The 21,891-nt window shown below is 53.0% G+C and overlaps 8 protein-coding genes across 8 annotated transcripts; 2 read left to right on the forward strand and 6 right to left on the reverse strand.

Moving 5' to 3' along the window:
* Positions 1-84: 84 nt before the first annotated feature.
* On the forward strand, positions 85-2,793 carry PHYSODRAFT_300617 (hypothetical protein; the record flags this gene model as incomplete). The annotated part of the gene is made up of 4 exons (XM_009528362.1): positions 85-150; positions 229-288; positions 369-2,511; positions 2,537-2,793. The coding sequence occupies 4 exons, from the start codon at positions 85-87 to the stop codon at positions 2,791-2,793; spliced, it is 2,526 nt and encodes an 841-aa protein (XP_009526657.1).
* A 215-nt stretch (positions 2,794-3,008) lies between these two features.
* Positions 3,009-5,489, reverse strand: PHYSODRAFT_560190 (hypothetical protein; the record flags this gene model as incomplete). The annotated part of the gene is made up of 2 exons (XM_009528363.1): positions 3,009-5,154; positions 5,308-5,489. The coding sequence occupies 2 exons, from the start codon at positions 5,487-5,489 to the stop codon at positions 3,009-3,011; spliced, it is 2,328 nt and encodes a 775-aa protein (XP_009526658.1).
* A 948-nt stretch (positions 5,490-6,437) lies between these two features.
* Positions 6,438-7,007, reverse strand: PHYSODRAFT_331538 (hypothetical protein; the record flags this gene model as incomplete). Its single annotated transcript, XM_009528364.1, has 1 exon — positions 6,438-7,007. One exon carries the CDS (start codon positions 7,005-7,007, stop codon positions 6,438-6,440), a length of 570 nt encoding a protein of 189 aa, XP_009526659.1.
* Positions 7,008-8,247: 1,240 nt separating this feature from the next.
* On the reverse strand, positions 8,248-11,434 carry PHYSODRAFT_498621 (hypothetical protein; the record flags this gene model as incomplete). The annotated part of the gene is made up of 3 exons (XM_009528365.1): positions 8,248-8,294; positions 8,365-8,817; positions 10,888-11,434. The coding sequence occupies 3 exons, from the start codon at positions 11,432-11,434 to the stop codon at positions 8,248-8,250; spliced, it is 1,047 nt and encodes a 348-aa protein (XP_009526660.1).
* A 2,429-nt stretch (positions 11,435-13,863) lies between these two features.
* Positions 13,864-14,565, reverse strand: PHYSODRAFT_262454 (hypothetical protein; the record flags this gene model as incomplete). The annotated part of the gene is made up of 3 exons (XM_009528366.1): positions 13,864-13,899; positions 13,983-14,128; positions 14,244-14,565. 3 exons carry the CDS (start codon positions 14,563-14,565, stop codon positions 13,864-13,866), a joined length of 504 nt encoding a protein of 167 aa, XP_009526661.1.
* A 1,339-nt stretch (positions 14,566-15,904) lies between these two features.
* Positions 15,905-16,105, reverse strand: PHYSODRAFT_502285 (hypothetical protein; the record flags this gene model as incomplete). The annotated part of the gene is made up of 1 exon (XM_009528367.1): positions 15,905-16,105. A coding segment is annotated over one exon (201 nt), but the record flags the coding sequence as incomplete, so codon positions are not given.
* Positions 16,106-18,433: 2,328 nt separating this feature from the next.
* PHYSODRAFT_331542 (hypothetical protein) lies at positions 18,434-20,356 on the forward strand (the record flags this gene model as incomplete). The annotated part of the gene is made up of 6 exons (XM_009528368.1): positions 18,434-18,503; positions 18,563-18,790; positions 19,389-19,615; positions 19,681-19,755; positions 20,031-20,108; positions 20,192-20,356. 6 exons carry the CDS (start codon positions 18,434-18,436, stop codon positions 20,354-20,356), a joined length of 843 nt encoding a protein of 280 aa, XP_009526663.1.
* Positions 20,357-21,440: 1,084 nt separating this feature from the next.
* Positions 21,441-21,715, reverse strand: PHYSODRAFT_419198 (hypothetical protein; the record flags this gene model as incomplete). The annotated part of the gene is made up of 2 exons (XM_009528369.1): positions 21,441-21,603; positions 21,675-21,715. Coding segments are annotated over 2 exons (204 nt in total), but the record flags the coding sequence as incomplete, so codon positions are not given.
* Between the last annotated feature and the right edge of the window lie 176 nt (positions 21,716-21,891).

A 21,891-nucleotide genomic window follows, 5' to 3' on the forward strand; every position in this document is an offset into this window, starting at 1 on the left:
GACGATAGTGGGGATGAGAGAGGAGAAGCTCTTGCTGCTGCTGCGGACGATGGAGGCGACGAAGTGGACCCGCTGGATGCATTTATGCAGGGAATCGACGCCCAAGTGACGCAACAACGCAAGGCTCCACCTAAACGGGTGGCTGACAAGGTGAGCGTCAACCTGTTGCCAAAGAACTAAGACAAGTGTTAAGTGTATATGTTCTTTATCTATGCTTGTGAATGACAGCCTCAAGTGTTAAAGCACGAAGACGATGATGCAGACAGTTATCTGGAGGAATACGCACGGGTGAGTTGCATCCGTTTAACACTGGCTTAAACTTCCAGAACCTATACTAACTTTAAGCACTTGTTTAAACTTCTTCCTAGACCACAAAGAAGCCTCGTGCTGGCTTATCCTCTGGCAACGACGACTCGGACGAAGAAGTTTACGCAACTGCCAAGCAACTCGACGACGCAGATGCACCTGACGAAATGGCGAAGAAGGTGATGGAAGTTTTGGCTCCAATCGACCATTCCACCGTCCGCTACGAGCCATTCCGGAGGAATTTCTACTCTCTCCACAGTGAAACTTCGTCTCTCTCTAACCAGGAAGTGGCTAAGCTCCGGTTAGAGTTGAGCGTTAAGGTAGACGGATCCGATGTGCCAGCTCCAGTGCAGTCCTTTATGCACCTCGGTTTCGACCGTAAAATGTTGCACACGCTCATGAAACTCGGACTAGAAGCGCCCACTGCAATTCAAGCTCAAGCTTTCCCCGTTGCTCTTTCGGGTCGAGATTTGATCGGAATTGCCAAAACGGGGTCGGGCAAAACGTTGGCGTTCACGTTGCCGATGGTTTGTCACGTTATGGACCAACGCGAGTTGCAACGAGGTGAAGGGCCCATCGCTGTGGTGTTAGCACCAACTCGAGAACTTGCGCACCAAACGTACGTACAGGCGAAGAAGTTTCTTGCAGTTTATGGAGCGTCGTGTGCCGCGATTTACGGCGGAGCTGGCAAGTGGGAGCAGGTCCAAGCTTTGAAAAAAGGGGTCGAGGTGGTGGTTGCCACTCCTGGCAGATTGATTGAGATGATTCGGAAGAAGACTGCGCCGATGAACCGCGTGACGTTCGTGGTGCTTGACGAAGCGGATCGGATGTTCGAAATGGGGTTCGAGCCCCAGTTACGCTCCGTTATGGGTCAGATTCGCCCGGACCGCCAAACGCTCATGTTTTCCGCTACTTTCCGTCGACGGATTGAGGCGTTGGCGCTTGATGTGCTTAAGAATCCGGTGAAGTTGACGATTGGTCTGGTGGGTCAAGCGAACGAGGACATTCGGCAGATTGCGGTGGTGTTGCCGGGTCATGGAGCGAAGTGGCCGTGGTTGATGGCGCGTATTCGTGGACTAGTTGACGAAGGTCGACTGCTTATCTTTGCTGGAAGTAAGGCTGGCTGTGAAGAACTGGCCAAGAACTTGGCGACGGCTTTTCCTTCAGCTCCAGCGCTGTGCCTGCATGGCGATAAAACGCAACAGGAACGAGCGGAGGCATTGTCGAAGTTTAAACACGGAGAATGCCGCGTTCTCGTGGCTACGGATGTGGCTGCACGTGGTCTGGACGTTAAGGATGTGAAGAATGTGGTGAACTTTGACGTGGCGAAAAATATCGACACGCACGTTCATCGTATCGGTCGTACGGGTCGCATGGGGCTGGAAGGTTTCGAGCCTGGAACTGCGTACACACTGGTGACTCGCAACGAGTCGCAGTTTGCTGCTCAGCTGGTGTACAACATGGACGTCTCTGGTCAACCAGTTTCAGCCGAGCTGCTTGCTCTAGCTAAGAGAGATTCGCGTTTCCGTCGAGGTGGAGCTGCAGCTCGTGGTAACGCACCGACTGGAAACGACAGAAGTGGTGGAGCGGGATGGCAGAGTGCTCCTGAGAGTGCTGGACAAGCACCTGTTGTTCCAGCTCAACAACCGAACGAAAGGGGTCTCGATGCGGAAGATGCTGCGGAATTGGAGCGGTGGAATGACACTCGTCGCAAGAACAAGGCTGACCAACGCAAAGGCTTGGGTTTTGCAGGGATGGCGAGTTCAAAACCAATTGGAAGAGCTAGTGGGATGAGCGGGTTTGTGAAGGCGTCTGCGCCTGCTGCCTCCTCGCTGGCGACTGCTTTTCGGTCGGGTTTCGTGAAGTCCACGCTGGCCTCCGACGTTCCCCGTCCGTCTCCACCTGCCCCGCCACCGATGAGCTCGGTAGCTTTATCACCGCCCCAAGCTCCAGCAAATGCATCGAATTCGGGTGCTCTGGTACCGCCGCCACCGCCACCACACTGGTCTCGAGCTCGAGCGAACCCAAGTGTTGCGCCCTCCACGATGCTGGTTCCGCCGCCACCTCCACCGGCCGTTGTGGCATTAACACCTGAAGACTCAAAAGACTCCAGCGCATCTACTGAGAAACCTCAGCCAAGCGGGCAGACTCAAGTAGCTCATCGAGCCCCTCGATCACAACATGAAAGCGACCTACGGTCGAGAAGTCGAAGCCCTCGTAGCCGCAGTAGCTCAAGATCCAGGAGTCGCCGGTGCCATCGCTCTCGATCAAGTTCATCTGAAAGTGATCGCGGACGACGTCGTAGATCGCGCTCAAGAGATCGTCGACGCCGACGAAGTTATAGCTCTAGCCGCAGCAGGAGTCGAAGTCGGAGCAGGAGTCGCAACCGTGATCGTCGTTACCGATCACCTTCGCGATCTCGCTCTCGATCGAGACATGGCCATCGTAGGCGCTGAGAGCAGCATGGAGCAGCGCTTGGGTGGCTGAAGGAAGCAATCAATGTGCGAGGAATGTTATCTTTCATATCGAGACAATCAAAGACTACAGGTGTCTGCATACGTGTACACTGCTAACGAATGCAAACGAAGGAGACTAGACTCAAGGCTATAGGGGAAACTACATGATACTGGGGCGGCGGCTTACATAGTTGTCTGCTCCGCGTGGCTGCATCCCATCAAAGAGCGAATCTATTGTCTGTCAATTCACGCCTGCGCCTCCGGGGCAGCAGCCTCCTCTGAAGTTGTTTCTACCGCAGCTGCATCTGCACTAGGCGCCTCGTCCGGACTGCTAGCGGCGCTACTCTCCTCCGTCGTCTCCGCCGGGGTCGCCTCTGCTGCCTCAGCAGCAGCAGAAGCAGGTGCTGCGGCGGGGGTCTCACTCTCAGTCTCAGTCTGCATCAGGTCTACAGTCGTTACCACCTCTGGCATGGCCTCTCCATCGTCAAAATCGTCGTCGTTCTCCATCTCCATACCGGGGATCGGCTCGAAGGGAATGTCCTCGAACGTGTCCTCGAACTTGGCCCAGCTGCCGCCAGACTCGAAGTTTGCCCAGCGGTCCGTGCCCATGCCGCCTTCGCTATCCTTGGGGGCGCTCTCCTGTCGTGCGAGCTCCTCCTCGTCCTCCTCCTCGCTACTGCTGCTGTCGTTCATGATCTCCGGCAGCATGGGTGTGTCGCTGTCCTTGACGTCGAAGTCCGTGTCAAAACCATTAGGGTCCGAGCCGAAGCCCGACGCGCCCAGCATCTCGGCGAACTGCGCGTTCAGAAGCTCCTCGTTCTGGTTGAAGCCCATGACCGAGTACGGATCTTCGCCGCCCTGAGAGATCGTCACGCCACCCAGCGGCAGACGCTCGCGCTCGTAAATGGGGGCGAGCACCTTGGACGACAGCTCCTCCCACTTTTTCCACGTGACCTCGTCCTCCTCGAACAGCTCCAGCACCGTGTCCGCGTGCCGCATCTCGTTGAGCGATCCCTCCTCGTTCGTGCTGCCGCGCACGTCCTCCAGCATGGTCATAAGCATGTTGCAGATGCGGTGGAGGTGCCCCACAAATCCAAGCGAAAATCCCTTTGCAACGGCCGTGGCCTCATCGTTCTTCTCGTGCGCCTCAATGATGCGGGGCAGCAGACGCGCCTCCTTCACTAACCCTACGAGCAGCTCGTGGCTGCCGCTTTCTAAGATGCCGATCACCATGCTCTCCACGTCCGCGTGGAGCATGTTGACCAACTCGAACTTGAAGAACAGATCCAGGCAAATCTCGATCGCGTGCTGCTCCAGCAGCGCAATGTCCACCTTCTGGTACTTGGACTGCATGAGCAGCACCACGAGCCCCACCATTTTCAGTCGGCGCAGTCCCAGCCTCGGGACCTCCTGGTGGCGCTGGTTGCGAATAGTTCCGGCGTCATCGCCATCGATCTTCAAGATGGCGCAAATCTGCGGTAGTCTCTCCACGGCGCACGCCACCGCGGGGGGCATCTCGTCCGTGGCGCAGTACTGCGCGTTGGTGGCGCGCGACAGCAGCGCGCTCAGCACCGAAATCGCTCCGGTCATGGACGAGGTGCACGAACTGGCCGCGCCTTCTTCAGGCACGGCAAGAGCCACGAGCTTGTCCGCCACCTCCTTGGTCTCCAGGTGCTCCAGCAGCGCGAAAGACACGGGCGAAGTCGAACTGGCGGGCGACGCCGGGTCGCTCTGCTGCGCGCGCGTGCCGCAGTGGATGATGTCCACCAGCACCTCGGACGCGTGCTTGTGGGCGTCAGAGTCGGCTTCAACGTCCCCCAGCGTCTTCAACAACAGGTCCACGACCGTCGGCTCCGACTGCCAGCTCAGCGTCTTGTCCTTATTAGCAGTGGGGGTGCCACTGCCCCCCAAATGGTCGTCGTCGTCCCCGTACCACGAGTTGGAAGGTGGGAAGCCCATCGACATCCCGGGGAAGTCCATGCAGTCGTCCATGTAGTCGGCCTGGTAGGGCTGCAGCAGCCGCTTGAGCAGCTCCGCGACCGAGAAACTGGCCGCGTGACGCGCGAAACCTGCGAGCAGCGCGTCCGAGTTCTTGTTGAGCAACGCCGTCATCTCCTGCGGCTTGCGCACCATGAGCATGGTCACGATCTTCTCGAAGTAGCCGGCCAGTCTAGGGTCTAGCGGCGTGGGCTGGAAGAGAAACCCTAATAGGGTTTCCACAATGGCGCCGTCGCTGGCGGTCACGATGGTCTCCGTGATGCTCGTGATGTCGCAGCAAATGACCTCGCACGCCATGTACGGGTACTTGAGCGTGCGCAGGTCGTCCGACGGGTCATCGGGGCTCTCCACGACGTACTCCACGAGCTTGAGCAGCACGGGCTCCTGTGATAGGCTGGAGGTTTAGAGACACCATTTAAAAAGTTAGAGAATGTCGTAACGTAAAATAACGCTTTAGGTAGGCGGATGCAAAATGCAATGGCAAATGCACGCTATAAGGGAAAATAAGAAAAAAAATAAAACAAAAAATGATGCGTTTTGCCCGTACAAGTCGATGAGCTTGGTGTTGCGCGTCTTGACCTCCTGCACCAGCTCGTCCTCCTGCAGCACCTCCTCCAGCGTGAAGCCGTCCTTCTCCAGCAGGTCGTTGAGCGGGCTCGAGATGTTAAAGAGCGACGAGCCCTGCGCCCAGACGCTGCCCTCGTCCGCCATGGCGGAGAACAGCGACATGCTGAATGGCGAGAATTCTCTAAACCTCTCGGTTAAGGTAGGTAGACCCCCTCTCTCCAAACGACGAAGGGGGGAGCGCACACTTCGCTCCGCTTGGTTGTGGGCCGGAGGTTTCTTCTTCCCTGGTGCCGCCGCCACCACCTTCCCCCCCCTTTCGACCCGTTTTTGTGATAAGTCCTCCACGCAATACCATTTCGGTTATCATTATAGTAAGCGCAGGTTAGTTATAGATAATAAGCACACAGGTGTGCAGCGGAAAAGTCCCCGCAACAATGCGGTTAGGTGCGATTTCCGCCCCGCTAATTGGTAGAAACGCTGTCGAGCTTTTTTTGTTGGCTCGGGGCGCTAATATTGGCGCGTGATATCCGGACGGGGCTAGCGCTGTTGCGATGTGCTGACGCGTGGTGACAGGCACCCAGTGCTGAGAGAATAAGCAGGCAGCGTCTTTGGGGCTTTGCCTTGGCTGGCGCGGCTCTATTGTAGCGTGGCGGCGGATCTCATTTTTGAAGGTTGGGTGGCGCTAGTCGTGCCACGTCGTCGGGCCACCTGCTGGTCGAAGCCACATTCCGACCACCAATCGAGCACCTCAATTTCGGCGAGGCGACCCGCATTGGCTAATATCAGACGCTTCTGCATCGTCTGGATTGGTCAAAACGGCCACGGCTTGGATTGGCTTGTCATGTTGAAGTTGCTCTATCCATAAATGACATTTTACCTTAAGCACCTCCCACCGTTCTACAAAGTCAATGTTTTGCATCTTTAAAACTGGAAGGAGAAGTCCGCTCCTGAGGAAACCGAGACGCAAATTAGTTAGACAACCGACTCACAAGTTTTCCGACAACAGCAATACTTGCCAAAATGGAGGAGCTCGTATTTCAGCAAAAGCAGCAGCGCAACGAAGAGATGAACTTGGACCGGACACGACTGCGTCTCCAGCACGAAAGCGAGTTAAACGAGTTCTGCGCTCAGGAACAGGAACGAGGCCACTTTCATGAGTGCAAACGCCACGAGATTCGTGATCGTCGCCACTGTCCAGTCCGTATCATCGTGCGGATAGAAGGCGGCGTTGGGAAGTTGGCTTAGGATCAACTGGTACACGATAAACACGAGCGGGACCACGCACTCGACGTATTGGACCAACGTGAGATATTCGCAGTGAAACAGTAGCTGCAGTCCTTGAAGTGCGAGTTTCTTGGACTTGTCCCCCACGATCCGCTTGACGTTGAGTCTTTCGATATGGTTCTGAGGCTCGGATATCGGGGCAACGGCTATGCGTAGTAGCAGGCGTGGCTGGAGATACTGCCGGTTTGCCCGCCGGGATATGGAGTTCGTGGATTGGTCGGTTAAATCGTACACGCCGGATGATTCCAGCTTTTCAAGCCGACGTGCTTGCTCCTGGGTGATCGAGTGAGGAAGGCACGACCAGAGGCGAACGCCTTGTAGCGAGTTGACGCGGTAGGTTTTCGGGCTTCGGACTACTGCGATAATCATGGATAGAAGCTCGGTAATATCCAGCATACTTGTCAGTCTCTTCGTATGAATACGAGCTAACGAGTTGCGTCGGTCGCGAAGAAGTTCCCTTACGACTTTTGCATTAGCGCGAGCGTCGCGATACTCCAAGAACCACTGGCACATGTGTAGTAAAATAAAAATTCCAGAAAGGTAGAGCGATCGAGATGTGTACATGCACACGGAGACAAACAGCGCCGAAAAAGTCGACAGAGAATGCAACAAACTGCGGGACGCAGTCCTCAAGCTCCCTGGTGGAACGCACCACGAAGCTCTCAGCGGCAAATTTCCAGAATGGTAAGACAATAACCACAATACTATGGTAAGCAACTGGAACCAGACTGTAGAGCACCTTGTAGATGGGGTAAACCCCTATTAGCGTCATGTGAGCGAAGAAAAACCGGTTGATTCGATCTCCTGCTGCTTTAAATGAGGAGTTCCTTGCAAACAATCCAGGTCCCAGGATGAACCGAATCATTAACGGCATATAGATTCCAATCGGAAGAACCCCAAATCGCATCATGAAGGGAACGGGGAATTCTACGGTCGCTGCAGCGAGGACGCAGGTCGCGATATACGCAGCACTCCCGAGAAAAGCCGCCAAAAATCGTTTGAATGGTGTAAAGTTGATGCCAGGAACAAAAGTGTTGGTTTGAGAGTTTCCACCAAAGCCCAACATCGTCTGCATCAGTAGTAGACGAAGCCAGAAGACCCAATTGGCAGCCCAACCTTCAGACGGATGGCGAAGTGGTAGACATTCCAATAGCACTGCCGCTGTTAGTGCCGGCGATGGGGTAAGTAAACACACTAGAACCACTCGGACCCGAGACGTAGTTTTGCAGTAGATATCCAGACTCTCCAGCCGTTCGACGGAGTAAGAACCCTGGCGACCTACTTAGTACTTGAATTTCGTTCCATTTCGCCTCGAGTCGCTTCCACAGCGGGGCTTTTGGTTTATTCTCCATGTTCTGTTGTAGTTGCGCTGTCCACATCAACGACTTTAACCTCTTGCAGAGTTTGTGAAGGTAATGTCGCCAAAAATACTGCATCCACATCACTAAGTTTATCGACTCAAGATTAGTTCGTACATGATGAAATGCAGATGCCGTTAGCATGGGCATCGCAAAGATATTGCCATCTTCAGAAGATCTGTAACAGAGAATATTGCTTAGGTATTGCTTAGCTAATATATTTGACTTCTCCTTACTAACTAAACATCTTCGTCTATCGTAGCGATGAGCTCGACTGTTTATTCGTTGCCGCGAAGCCACTTGAAGCGGAACGTGAAATCGGCCCCTAAAGTATGAGAAGGCAACAGGTTAAATAGCTATAGCAGCAAGTAAAGCTATAGCAATCAAGGACTCACCTAAGTGTTCAAGCTGATACTGAAGCAGGAAAATCGTCTCCAAGAACAGATTGGCTTGCACCGGGTAAACTTGCGTCTCGAGCACAAACGCAAGTTGGTAGAGCGGGGAAAAGGCAAACTTGTGCTGCAGGATAAAGTGCAGAAGAAACAGCGAGCCAATTTCCAGCGCGGCAAACACCAGTAGATTCACCACCGCTGTCATGCCCCAATTGCCAGCTCCCCCTGGGTAGTACACCACATTCGGGAGCTGCTCGAGCACCGATTTGTAAATGACAAAAATGAGCGGAACGACGCATTCAATGTACTCCACTAGCGCCAGGTACTCGCAGTGAAACAGCAGCTGCAGACCCTGCAAGACCAAGTCTTTGGATCGATTGGCCTGTCTGGGGCCTCTGCTGGTGCCTAGAGCCTTGAAAATGTTCGTAGTTGTTCCCTTTGTATGGATTCCTGATGCTGTTACCAGTGTAATCTGCGTGTTCCGTGGGGCTGGAGCAACCGACACTCGTTTGTAATCCCATGGCGTTGGGCGCTTACGAGGCGATTTCTTGGATGACACAGCTGCCTCTCTGTTGGATGGCAGCCCCTTTGAGCCGTAAACGCCCGACGCACCCAGACTTTGCATCCTGTTGTCGAGCGGTTCTGGAAGAATATTGCGCGGATTGGACCACAGACGTGCACCATCTAACGTCGTCACTTGGTAGGCGCTGGGATTCCTAGCCACATCGAGAATTATCTTCAAAATGCCAGAGTCTTCATAAACTTTGCTGCTATGAGTTCCACCGTTCTTGTTTCGAAGGCGCTGCTTAGTACTTCTTCGGTTATCCAAAAGTTGCAACAATGTCAGCGCATTGTTGCGAACTTCGCGACATTCAAGCAGAGACTGACCAACGTCTGCTGCGATGAACAGACCGGAAAGGTAGATCGAGCCTGACGTCGACATGCACACGGAGAGGAATAGTGCACTGAAAAAGTCCACAGAAAAGGCCACCAGCTCTGGCATGAAGTCCTCCAGATCTCGCGTTGCGTGCACAACAAACCGCTTCGCCCCGAATTTCCACATTGGAAGTACAAGAAGCACCACACCGCGATAGGATGGATGAATTAGGTCGTAAAGTGCTTTGTACAATGGGTAGATTCCCGTGAGAGCCAAGTGGACGAAAAAGGATCTCTGAAATCTCTCGTGATGCAGCCAAAGCAGCGAGCCCTTTCTGAATAGTTCAGCGCCAAAAGCTAGTCGGGTCATAGCTGGAGCGTACACTGCCATTGTGATCGCCCCGAGTTGCCACATGAACGGCACTGGGAATCCAAAGACGGCGCCCTCGAGGAGGTACGTTCCGGACTGTAAGACACAGATCCCCAAAGCTGCGATGGTCATCTTGCGTATAGAGAGATCGTAGCCTGGAATGAAGGCGTTCATCTGAGAGAATCCCGCCACACTTAGAATGAACACCATTGCGCTCAAACGAATCCAAAACATCCAATTGGCTGCCCACCCCTCTGACGGAGGTCGCAGTGGTAAGCATTCCAATAGCAGAGCTACTGTCAATACCGGGAGGGGGGTCAGGACACAAATCAGAAAGACACGGGTCTTCGACGTCGTCTTGCAGTAGTGTTCCAGCAGCTCAAGACGTTCGATAGAGTATGAACCTTGACGACCCACTTGGATTCTATCCCAGAACTCCTCTAGACACCTCAGCCTACGCCATACAATAGTTTGATGAGCGGCAGCTTTCACCTCATCCTGCTTTTCCATTGCAACGCGGCGCCTCGTCCTTTTAAAAACTGCTTGCTAGCTTTGACAAAGACTTTAAAAGTGGAATGCTATTCAGAGCCTCGTAAGAACTAGACGAGAAGAACGAGACATGTTCGACTATTTATAAGGATCCATTACCAAAAGAAGTGTTATTTTTTTTTACTTAATACTATAAGTTGGTCGGTTGCCCGCCTACTTGTCGTGCAGCCACTTGAACTCAAGACTGAAGTCAGCGCCGAGATGCGCGAGTTCATACTGCAGCAGAATGATCAGAGCAACAAAGAGGTGCACTTGGACTGCGCACATTTGGTTCTCGAGCACGAATGCGAGTTGATGGATCGGCGAGAATGAGAACTTGTTCCTTAGGAAAACGTTCAACAAGATGAATGATCCCACTTCAAGCAGCGCGAACACCACCAGATTCGCGACTGAAGCAGTCCCCCAATTCCCATCGTTATTCGGGTAGTAGATGAAGTTCGGTAAGTGTCGAAGGATCAATTCGTACGCCACAAATACCAGCGGAACGACGCATTCGACGTACTCGACCAGTGCGAGATACTCACAGTGAAAAAGCAACTGCAGTCCTTGTAGTGCAAGTCTCTTAGCTCTTTCAGCTCGTCTCAAGTTCGAGTTGTAGTCGTCCGCTGTTAGGGACTGAATATACGTCACCTCGATCATATCGGACATAGGAGCAGCATTTAAGGCGGACTGACTCGGAGTTGGGAGGACGGACACGGGTCGGAAGAGACTAGGCTGGAATGGGCGTCGACCCGCCATCCTCTGGGTCATTCGTCGGGTAGTGAGCACGTCTGTTTGATCGTACAGCCCCAAAGCGTCCAGGTTTCGAAGAGTTTCCAGTTGTTCGTGGGTTAGATGATGCGGGAGACACGACCACAGTCTCGCATCGTGCAGCGACTTCACTTCAAACGCCTTGGGGTTTCGAGTTACTGCAATTACCATGGCCAGTAATTCGGTTGTGGCAATGTTGCTTGGTCGTCGATTGTTCTCGCAGGGGTGACGGTGCTGAGACGCACGCCGATCTTGGAGCAATTCCAACACAACTTTTGCATTTGCATGAATTTCACGGAATTCCAGAAGCGATTGCCCCACGTCTGCGAGGATAAAGAGCGCAGACAGATAGAAGGACCCGGACGAGTACATACACACCGAGACGAACAGTGTACCGAAGAAATCGACCGAGAACGCCACCAATTCCGGCATAAAGTCCAGCAACTTTCGCGTTGAGGTCACCACGAAGTGCTTAGCCGCAAACTTCCAGAGTGGCAGCACTAACACTACGACACTCCGGTAACTCATCGGAACGTGGTTGTACAGCACCTTGTAGAGCGGGTAGATGGCGATGAGGGTCATGTGGGAGAAGAAGAAGCGGTGGAACACGTCCGAGTCGTATTTAAAGGGCGAGTCCTTCGCCATGAGAACGGGTCCAAGCACAATTCGCGTCATCAACGGCGTGTAGATGGAGATCGGAATGACTCCGAACTGCATCATGAGCGGCACGGGGAAGCCAATCGTACTTGCCGCGAGCATACACGTCCCGACGTAGCCGACACTCGTGCCTACCGCTATCGCCAATCTCTTTGTGATAGTAAAGTTTAGACCAGGAACGAAAGCGTTCAGTTGCGAGTTCCCTGCAAAGCCCAATATCAACTCCATCAGCAGTAAGCGGACCCAGAACACCCAATTCGCAGCCCACCCCTCAGACGGAGACCGTAAGGGTAATGCTTCCAGCAAGAGAGCAGCCGCTAGTGCTGGAACTGGCGTTAGGAGGCACACCAAGAGTACTCGAGCTGTGGATGCGGTTCTGCAGTAGTGGCCCAAGCTTTCGAGCCGCTCGACGGAGTAGGAGCCCTGGTGGCCTACTTGCAGCGCGTTCCACTTTTTCTCCAGGCGATCCCAGCTCATAACTCGTGAACTTGGCTGCGTGATGCCTGGTATACCGGAGCTGGTCGGAGCATTGCTCACCTCGTCACTTTTCATTGCTCTCGGTCTTGAAGTGCGTCACGACGAAGTTGTCCCACTTGGAAAGCGAATGCAAATTTAGAGACGGGGAAGCACGAAACGGAGAACTATACTTCTTTCCCTGAAATAACGCCAAATAACATTTTATTTCAGCCAATCATATGCGAGATCAGCCAAAAATAATATTAACCACTAAGCATCGAGGAATCCTGAATGGGAGTTCCGGCTCTCAGTCGTAGAAATTGGTCGGAAATGGAGGGCGGTGACGGTCCACCGAAGGGCAAGTGCCCTACGTGCCCTAAGCTCGTGGCGAAGTCGAACATGGCCAAGCACCGCATAGTGTGCTTCCATCGCGCCGATTTAAAAGTGAACACGTGGCGAGAAGCCGACCAGGTCGTACTTTATTGTACACACACATCGTACCTTTTGGTATGAAGTCGTATGTTTTAGTATGAACTCGTACATTTTCGTATGGACTCGTACTGTTCGGTATTAACTCGTAGATTCTGGTATGAACTCGTACTTTTTGGTATGATCCCACTTCAACTTCACCATAGTCCTCAGAAAAAATCAAATCTAAAATTCTCCAGAAAATTTGTCGACTACCTTAAATTTTGTCGACTGCCTTGTATTACCCAAGGTGGTCGATCATTGGCCAATTAACACAGAATAACTGCCAAATGTTGTTTCAGCAAAAAGAAGTTGCTTCCGATGACGAGCCCATACAAAGTCCTAATACAGAGATTCGACTTCCTCGGACCGAAACAACGTCTTAAGGCTGTCTGCGATTCGGCCGCCCACTGATATATATTCTGATTTTACGCTTAAAAGTCACTAAATCAGGACGTAGATAGTAGTTTTAACGATAGTTGTAAGAACGCACAGTATCGTACTTCAGTACGACACATAAATACGTTATTCAAAATTTAGGTATTACACATAAACGCATCACATTAAAATGCTCATGTTTAGTCTGAAGTCAAATTGGCCAGTCAGTGCTGCAGCCAGGCTAAATTGTGAGCAACGCAAACTCTTTAGCTGCATCAAACATTCAGAGCGCGGACCCCCCGTATGAATCCGTTTAGCGCGCCCAATAGACCCAGTGAACTTGTCACCCGTGCACTGGCAATCGAATACGCCTAAATATCGAAAAAAGGATGATGTTAGTAGTATTGCTACTACCCGACCGGCGCCTATCCGACTTCGAATACATGTGATTAGCGTAGGAAGTAGAATGTATTAAATGTTGAGTAGAAAGTAAGATAGTGGATGCTTCCTACGTGTGCTCCATGCTTTAGTCTTCCTCTGCCTCTGCTTTGATGAAATCACGATCAACCTTGCGGCGCTTGCGCTGCCTGTACTTCTTAATCTCTGCGGAGGGAAGGTTGCCGGCCGACTCCCATGTAGGCTCCTAACTCGTGAAGGAACGCAACCCTTCCTTTGATGCGCCGGTCGTCCGGTATAGTCCGCATCTGGTATATCGTCGTCCTTGTAGGTCGGTCCCAGTGGGTAGGACCCATTCCGCCTCCGCTGCGTCGTCGCCCTGCTGCGCAGTTTCAATAAGTAGGGCTTGCAGGGCTTGGATAGCAAGATCAACAGGCGCTTGATTGCGTCTCCAGTACTCGAGGCGTGGTTACGGATAACGCCCACGACCTCAAGTACCGGGCGGCTGTCTCATCCAGCCTGCCCCGTTAAGGTACGCCGAAATCCTCCTCCGTAACAGCAGTCGTAGTCGGTCTCCATGCGAGCTGACGGTAGAGCTCGTGTCACTGTTCCATGTCCTGGGTCGTCGCTTCTTGGACCTGCCATGAGAATAGTCATCAAGCTGTAACATAGGTCACGTTTTGACCGTCCAACACTTGCTAAAACAGCATCCTCGACGTACCTGCCCCTCCGACTTTCGTTTGATGAGGATCTCGCCATTTTTCCGCACTTCGTCGCGTAGTTGATCCGGATTCGCCCCAGGCAGGAATGGAACTAACTCCTGTGCCTGGTATTGGCGCATTTCCTTGAGCGTCCCATCGGCCGTCCCTTCCAGAAGCTGTGTCATTTTGCCGTTCCAGAACTAGCAGCACACCTTGCTCGGGCATTTCAACAGTCACATAGACGCCCAGTTTGACCTCGCTCACGGCATTGACTATCTTACCAAGTTCAGAGCAGCAGTTTACCAGTTGGTCGCCCAGGGTCCCCGCGTTAGCGATAACGCCAGCCGCCATGGAGTACGTCTCTCGCATGAGGTCCACCAGCAACTTCCCTCGCTCTTTTTCACCTTCGGCTTCAGCACGTGATTGGAGCAGGTCTTGCTGAATCTTGCCGACGGTGACATCGTGCTGAATCGTTGCCTGACTAGCCGCCGTCTCCAACGCACTTACTTGTCCATTGACCCGGTCCAGTTTAGCGGTGAGTCGAGCGGCTTCCTTTTCACTGTATGCGAGCTTCTCTTCAGCTACGAGAGCGAGCTTCGTCATGGTGTCCAGATGGTCCTGAAGCGATTTCGCGTGTTCTCGTGCGCACTTCTCGGATGCCTCGGCCTTCTCCTTCGCCTCTTGTAGCAGTTGGACAACTAGCTTCTCTTGTCCTTCAGTCCTCGTGATAATAGCTTGTAACGCCTCGATGCACTTGCTCGTTTTGCCTTCGGCAGTGCTCTACCTTCTGCTCCGCTTTTCGCAAAGCGTGCTTCAGGCGATCGCGGTCCCGCTGGAGTTGCTCGACGTTCATAGTTCCTACTTCGGCTTGCTCCGCGCGTGCTGGCTTGGTGAGAATCAGATGTGTGGTCGTCAGGGTGGAGGGGGTAGATCTGGCATTATTTTCCCCTTCCCCTTGAACAAAAAAGTAACCCGAGCTCTTCAGCTTGTCCTCACCGCCGACATTTACACTAATTAGTTGACCTCTGCTTTTGAAAACAAGTAGGCATGTCGGAGGTGCATGTCAGAGAAAATGCCCAATGATAGCAATAGGATTTGATACCAGTCTGATTTTGCCTCCCACATACAAACTTGTAAATGTCACTACGTCGGAGGATCTGACGAGCGAACATGGTCACAAGCTGTGGGAAATGACGGGTTAATTTAAAAAAACTTGAACGCGTTGGGGGGGGATACCAGTGTCGAGGCGCGACATTGGCAGATCACAATTGGGCTCTTAAGCGTGTGGTTGCCACACGCGACGGAGAAGATGATCACTGGCTGGAATCACGAAGGCTCTGCTTCCTGCTCTATTGCGAAGGACAACATGTATTTAGGTTTAGTGTAGTTATCTTGGTTGCTGCATTGCTCCTGATACACTGACTGTTGGTGAGCGGTTGTTTGGCTGGAGGTTCCCACTGACTCGAGAACTTGACACCTGCAGTGCAAGTGGGAACCTTAGCCAGATTACTGTTGTGCCTGTCGTGGCGTTCTGCCTCAGCACTCACGTGTTTCAACCTCTACCTCTATCAGTTCAACTAGCGCTATGACTATAACTCTACGCAGTAACGGTGATGTGGATTCTAACACCTCTCAGGTGGTGCTTGAGGAGGAGGGCGGAGATAATTGGGAAATAACTAGCAAGTAGGGCAGGAGGCATACGTGTATGTTTTTATTTTTAGGTTTTTACGGTAGTTTCGCTATAACGGAAGGGAAGTGCAACATGGCTTCATTTTAGTTAAGCCACACAACAACTAACATTAGTCAGTGCTCAGTGCATGCCCGGTGGAACAGGGTCGACCAGCAGGAACGCGGGAACCGCTGGCACACGACTTGCCGCGCTTCCTAGGTACGGAACCGTTAACCAGGACCCGCTTTCCGTCCAGACCGGGTAATACGTGATCTACAGGGTGAAGATAACATGAATGCAGACGGTGAACTTGAAGTTGCACTTGCATCCCCAGCTTAGCCGCCCAACGTCCACATGCCAGCAACTCTCGGGTTGTCCTTCTTGTTCCTTTCGCACATAGTTGGCTCCCATCTGGGCCGAAACCGGCGCCACCTCGCGACTTCGGCCCAATTCGGGTAGATACAAACAACGACACCTTGCGGTAGTACGCGAACCACATTCTGTGTCGGAGATGACACGATGGGATTGGAGATTTTTCCGGATCCCCCGAGCTGCACCCGTGATTGATTGGTTCCGAAGCTTACTCTGGGGGAGGGAGGCAGCGACACATGGCGTATGGGAGAAGCAGATCCTGGCCGGACTCGTGTTTGCAGTGTACAAGGTTTGGTGACCCCGGATGGAGATGTCCCCAAGGGAGGACCCCGGCTAGAGCCAAATACCGAACGAGAGGCAAAGCCCAAGGGAGCGTAAACGTGCCTCCGACTGGAGACCACCTTCTCTTGGTGCACTGTACAACGCAAGAGGAGCCCGGCCGGATCAAGCGAAGACCCAGAAAACGTGGACTTGCCCAAGGTATCCCAGATGTGGAGCCCAAGTGGAGTGTCATCTCGTTTGGAGATAATCATGAATCCCGGATGGAGATAATCCAGATGTGAAGATCCACTATACAAAAAAAGATGTTTCCGACCGACCAAGCTGACCAGCCAGGATCTGTTCAGATTCCGTGAGCATTGAACTTCGCCTGGGTACCTAGTGCTGATTATATTTGCTGGAAGTATGCTACGAGGGACCGCGGACGATTGCGACGACAAGACTATAGTGAAGATAAGTCAAGATGGAGAGCATGTAAAGATCGACAGAAGATAGCCAGAGAGAGAGAGAGAGAGAGAGAGAGAGAGAGAACAGACAAAACAGAATTCGTTTTGCCAGCCCGGTGTCAAGTCGCTTTGTAGCTGCCTGGGGAAGCGCGCCCCGTAAGAGGAAGCTAAGAGACCAAGCCGGACCGCGTTGCGGCGAGTGACTGCGAGCGTATGCAGCCGGGGTTGAGCCCGGTGGGAGCGTAGACTCTCGGGGTCACGCCCGGGAGCGCATCAAGGAAGCAAGCCCGGGTGGGACATCGTTGCCGTGAGGGTTCCAGTAGGCGTGCAGGCTCGTCGTGGCGCCGACGCCGTATCTAAACGCGTGGGTAAGATAACTCTCCCCTTACGAAAAGAAGGGTTCGTGCTACCCCGTCGGCGATAGCTACCATGGAACTGCCTACCGGATATAGACGTACCCGGAGGACCATGGAGCATCAAGTCTGAGAGAGATTAACCCGTGGTGAGCAGCTACCTTGGATGTTACCTGCAAGAAGAACGATGCTTGTGGTGAATGTCGCGCCCGGACGGAAATAGTTTAAGTTACTTTGGGGTTCCTCACCGGAAGGACCATGCCCGGGGGATCAAGGAACGGTTGCGATGCGAAACCTGGACGTACGGGGGAAACACGACCCATAAAACCCAGAAAAACTGGAAGACAATTGGATAAATAAGTCCTAAATAAAGCGTTCGTGTTGTCAAGGATCGCGCAAGTGAGTTGGAGTCGCCTACAGGACGTGCATTCCCTGAGGACCGATTAAGTCTACGTGTGAGGGCCCTGCAACTGTGACATCTGGGTCGAGCTCCCACAACCAAGTCCAGTCCAAGTTGGGGTGAGTACCGGGCACCAACCCAAGGTTGATCCATCCCATTTCATTTCCTAGTTGCGGTTGAGCTCGTCCAGGCCAGGAGGTCCCGCATTTCATAGTACTGATTACCTTTCAATCCGGTGAGGCGAGGCTGGTGAACGCCTTTATCGTCCAGGGTGTATAGTACGTGCCCAGTGGTTGGGTAAAGTCCAAACGGAAAACCCAAGTGGGGGTCAGTCTCCAATTGTAATACAAGTATCCCGACCAGAGTTGGCGTGTGACCTTGTGCAATCCCTCTCGGTAGCGTTTATCTTCGGAAAGTCCGGAGTATCACCACCTGAGTTGCTTTCACAATATCAATCAGATACTGAATAATACAAATCGCCCACGTTCGTTCCCAAACGGAGTCAGTACGGCTGGGGGGTCAGCCTGTTAGTGGTGTCGTCCCCAAACACCAATCAATACAAACAGAGAGTTGTACACGATATACAGTCGCTCTTATTCTTTCGGACCCTTAACCCACCGGCGACCGCTCTTATCCCGATTTTGCAGGGATAAGATTAATATAGAAATTTGTATACTGGTGGGATAGGGTAAGCGAGGTCCCCAGCGGCCTGCCCCGACTCTTCGGGTTCCACCGGCTGTCAATCTCATTGGCCAGAGTTATCCAATCAAAGCTTGGATACGGCCGTAATATTAAGCTCTGTCGAGATTTCGATCGAAAAAACCTTGGCGTAATTCGCAAGATAATGCGAACATTCGCTAAGTGGGTGAATTGTTCTGAGCTGAATATCGCGGTTGATGGACGTGCTCGGCAATCGCTGTGACACTATCCCAGGGCAAGCACGGCACGACACATGAGGGACGCCTTCTACTGCAACGACGAGACGTACGAGACACAACCGAAAGCAGAACAACTCAATCTCGGTACGCTGCTCACTCTAGCCAGCCTGTTACCCCATTGCTGACGTGTTTCTCGACTGCAGGCGAGGCGAGCGCTGGCGGCACAAGCCCCCCATTCCATCGGCAGTACACCCGCCTGACTTCCTCCATCCTCTTCGCCATGCAGGGCTTCGGCTACTCGCAGTACCAGACGCACTCGCCGCACCACCAGCGCAGCGGCGAACTTCCCAAGCTCTACTACAAATCCCTGGACCACGGCACCGATAGCGGCGGCTTCAATGGCCCGGCGTGCATGAACTCCAGCAGCACGTGTACCCGAACAGCATGCAGGCCCAGCACCAGGCCCGACGCCGCAGCAGGGGGACTTCGACTACGAGCCCATTAGCACCCAGGCAAATACTACGCGCTGTCGCCCAAGGCCTATCGATACAACTGGGGCGGCTCTCAGAGCCGCTCTGTTGGGCTGCAGTCATACGTCAGCCCACACGGACAAACGTAATCGTGAGGCGCCCTAAATGAAGCAGATGAAGCGCGTGTTCAAGCTAAACGATGGCATCAACCATCACAAGACGCTGCAGGATGAGGCCGGACGATCAAGCAGTCCATCGTGTGATCTCGAATCAGAGTGCGGAGCGCGCCTAAAAGCAGGCGGACCGCCGAGGACCAAAATGGTGGTGGCTAAGGCGGTGGCGTCAGCGATGAGGGCTATAATACCCAATGGTGCTGCCAAAACAGGCTCTCACTGCAACAGCAGCCTTTGCAGGCGGATGCAGTGAGTATGTGTTTTAGTGTAAAGGTCTAGTATAAAATAAAATAAAGGCATTCCATAGAATTGAGCGACAGTCAAAATCAACCTGTCAAAAGTCGCGGTCGCTCCTCAGTGGTACAGTACACATCGTGTGGGGGGAGATCTTCTCCGAGAAGATCATGGCCGACGCAAGTACGACACGGCGGCCGACAGCAGCAGCACTCTGGGCGGCAGCAGCAGCGATGACGACGAGCGCTCGAACCAACAGGAGCTCACAGCGCGAGGGTGCTCCGAGAGCCAAGGGCAGCTCAGCGATCAAGATACCGACTTCGACCGCTCCTCCTACTTTGTTCTCTCGGACCCTAACTACACCTACGAGGCTGTCCCGGTGCGCATCTATGTCGTACTTGTGGTGGCTATTTGATATTTAACCGTCCTGCTTGAATACAACAGGCTTTCACGCCGGATGTCAACCGAACAGCGTCAAACAACAAGAAAATTCATGGCAAGCCGATGTCTGTAGGGGAGGTACGTGCACGTATCTTTGGTGTTTCAGTGGGCGTCACGATGGCTGAATTCCGATGAATGCCTAGACGTTGGAGAGATTTCAATGGCACCAGGGGTTCCTTGACTTTCACACCCTCCAGCCAGTACGCAAACCTTCACGCGACCGGGCGGGTATGCGAATTACTTGAGTTCTGTGGCGTAGTCTAACAAATGTTATTATGCAACAGGTTTACGAGCCTAGATTCAGGTCTACCAACCATGTAGACGCATTTCTAGCCGCCCTTCCGCTCTTCGAGATGTATGCGCAGTTTCAGAATGACGAAGACTCGACTCACATCTACGCGTGGTTGCAAGCGTCCCTGAAAGCCTCGAAGGTATTTCACGCGTTCTGTGGTGCCAGGTGTACTCCCAACGCTAACGTGCCATTGACCTCTGTGTAGATAACGCTATGATAAAGCGTCGACAGCGCCTGTGCGAGTGGGATATTGAGCGCTTAGACGCTTTTCTCGATTCCCATGTTGAACACCATATCGCCATGGAAGCAGATGAATCGTACGACGAGAATGCTATCCGGGAGCATACCAAGGAGGGGTTTTTCAAAGAGCTCGAGTATAAAGCTTGAGTCCAAGAAGCCGCTGCGCTCGAGTGGCTTGCTGTCTGGACGTATCAAACCGAGGTGATGTTTCCTCGTCTTGGGGTATCGTTGAGATTCTAGTACGTCAGAAAGAGCTCAGCCCAGCTTCACAGAAGCATACATATTTTGTTAGTGATGCTGAGATGTAATGAAGAAGCCCATGCCTACATATATTCCGTCATCGCTTTCTTATTGTAGCATAGATCTCAACGTTGACAACCAGCTTGACCGCCGTCGAGCCAAAGCTGGCTTCGCTCTCTCTTACAGGCGTATTTTGGCAAGATCGACTTCGCAGTGAAATATTGACTCCCACCTAATTATCCGACTCATTCTGCTGCTCGGCCCCGCTGAGCGTACATTCCACCGCGCCGAGCAGCTCCGCCAGCACTTCCGCAACGGCCTCCCGCTCGCTCTCATCCGGGGGCCTCTCAGTGGCAGTTACTCCTTCTTCATCCTGTCCTGCTGCATCTGCGCCTGGCCGCTCTGGCTGGTGCACTTGTACCACTACGTTTCGCGTGACACTTGGAACCGGTAACTGCGAAGATGACACCGAAGCAGCCCCATCGGCATTCTGAACATCGGTCTCGTATTGCCTTGGCGGTACAGCATCCGAGGAAGCTGTGTCCATCGTTTCCGCGCGTAACTCCTCCTCCTTCGACCGACGCATTCGGATCCGTCCGACCTTTTCAGAGTGCGGAAGTTGATCTCCGTTCTTCCATTTCGAGTGCCAAATGTTAAAGCACGATACAGAATTACCATCGGATACGTGTCGCGCCTTGGAACACAAAAACAGTCTTCCTCGATCAGTGGAGCACTGCTTGCAGTAATGACGCGTTGTGCCGGGAGGTCGATTCGATCCAGGACTGCCAGCACCACGCAGTACTGAACAAACTTTGCACACGCGAAACTTGAACTTGCCCTTCGCTGTCTTGTCCGTCGACACCATCATTTGATGCTTCGAGCTAGCTAGCGAGTACGCCGTCGAAACTGGTGTCTGGTTAGATCTTGGCTCCACCTCGGTAACAGCGGCTTCGGCGACTGGCACCGTGTCCAGGAAGTCATCATCTCCGAGAGCGAGTAGCTCCTCGTGTAGCTGAATGAGAAAATCCGCGTGTGAAAGAGGTTTTCCCCCCACCGACTTCGCGTACTCACGGTGGGTGATAAAAGCGTTAATAACAGCTATGTCGAGAAGCCCGTAGAAAACAGTCTTGTAGTATTTCTTCGGTCGCATGACTCTTTGGATGGAGTACCCAGTCAAAAGCATTTTCAGCGTAAGGGATGGGCGGCAGAACCGCAACAGAGCAACACGTACCTTTGCAGGCGTAACTGGTCGTGACTGTCAACACCCCATGTACTTGTTGTACAATACCACAAACTCCGGACACGAAATGTTTGCCTGTGAGTCGTCCTTTTGCTTCTTCCGCACAATCGCACGTCTAGCGGAGGCCCCAGACGCCACAAAGTAGCAAATTTTCGAGTCAACCCACCGCGTTGAGTGCATTTGACGATTCGTATTGTTCCGA

Source organism: Phytophthora sojae (genome assembly GCF_000149755.1).
Source record: "Phytophthora sojae unplaced genomic scaffold PHYSOscaffold_4, whole genome shotgun sequence".
In the NCBI taxonomy this organism is placed as follows: domain Eukaryota; phylum Oomycota; class Peronosporomycetes; order Peronosporales; family Peronosporaceae; genus Phytophthora; species Phytophthora sojae.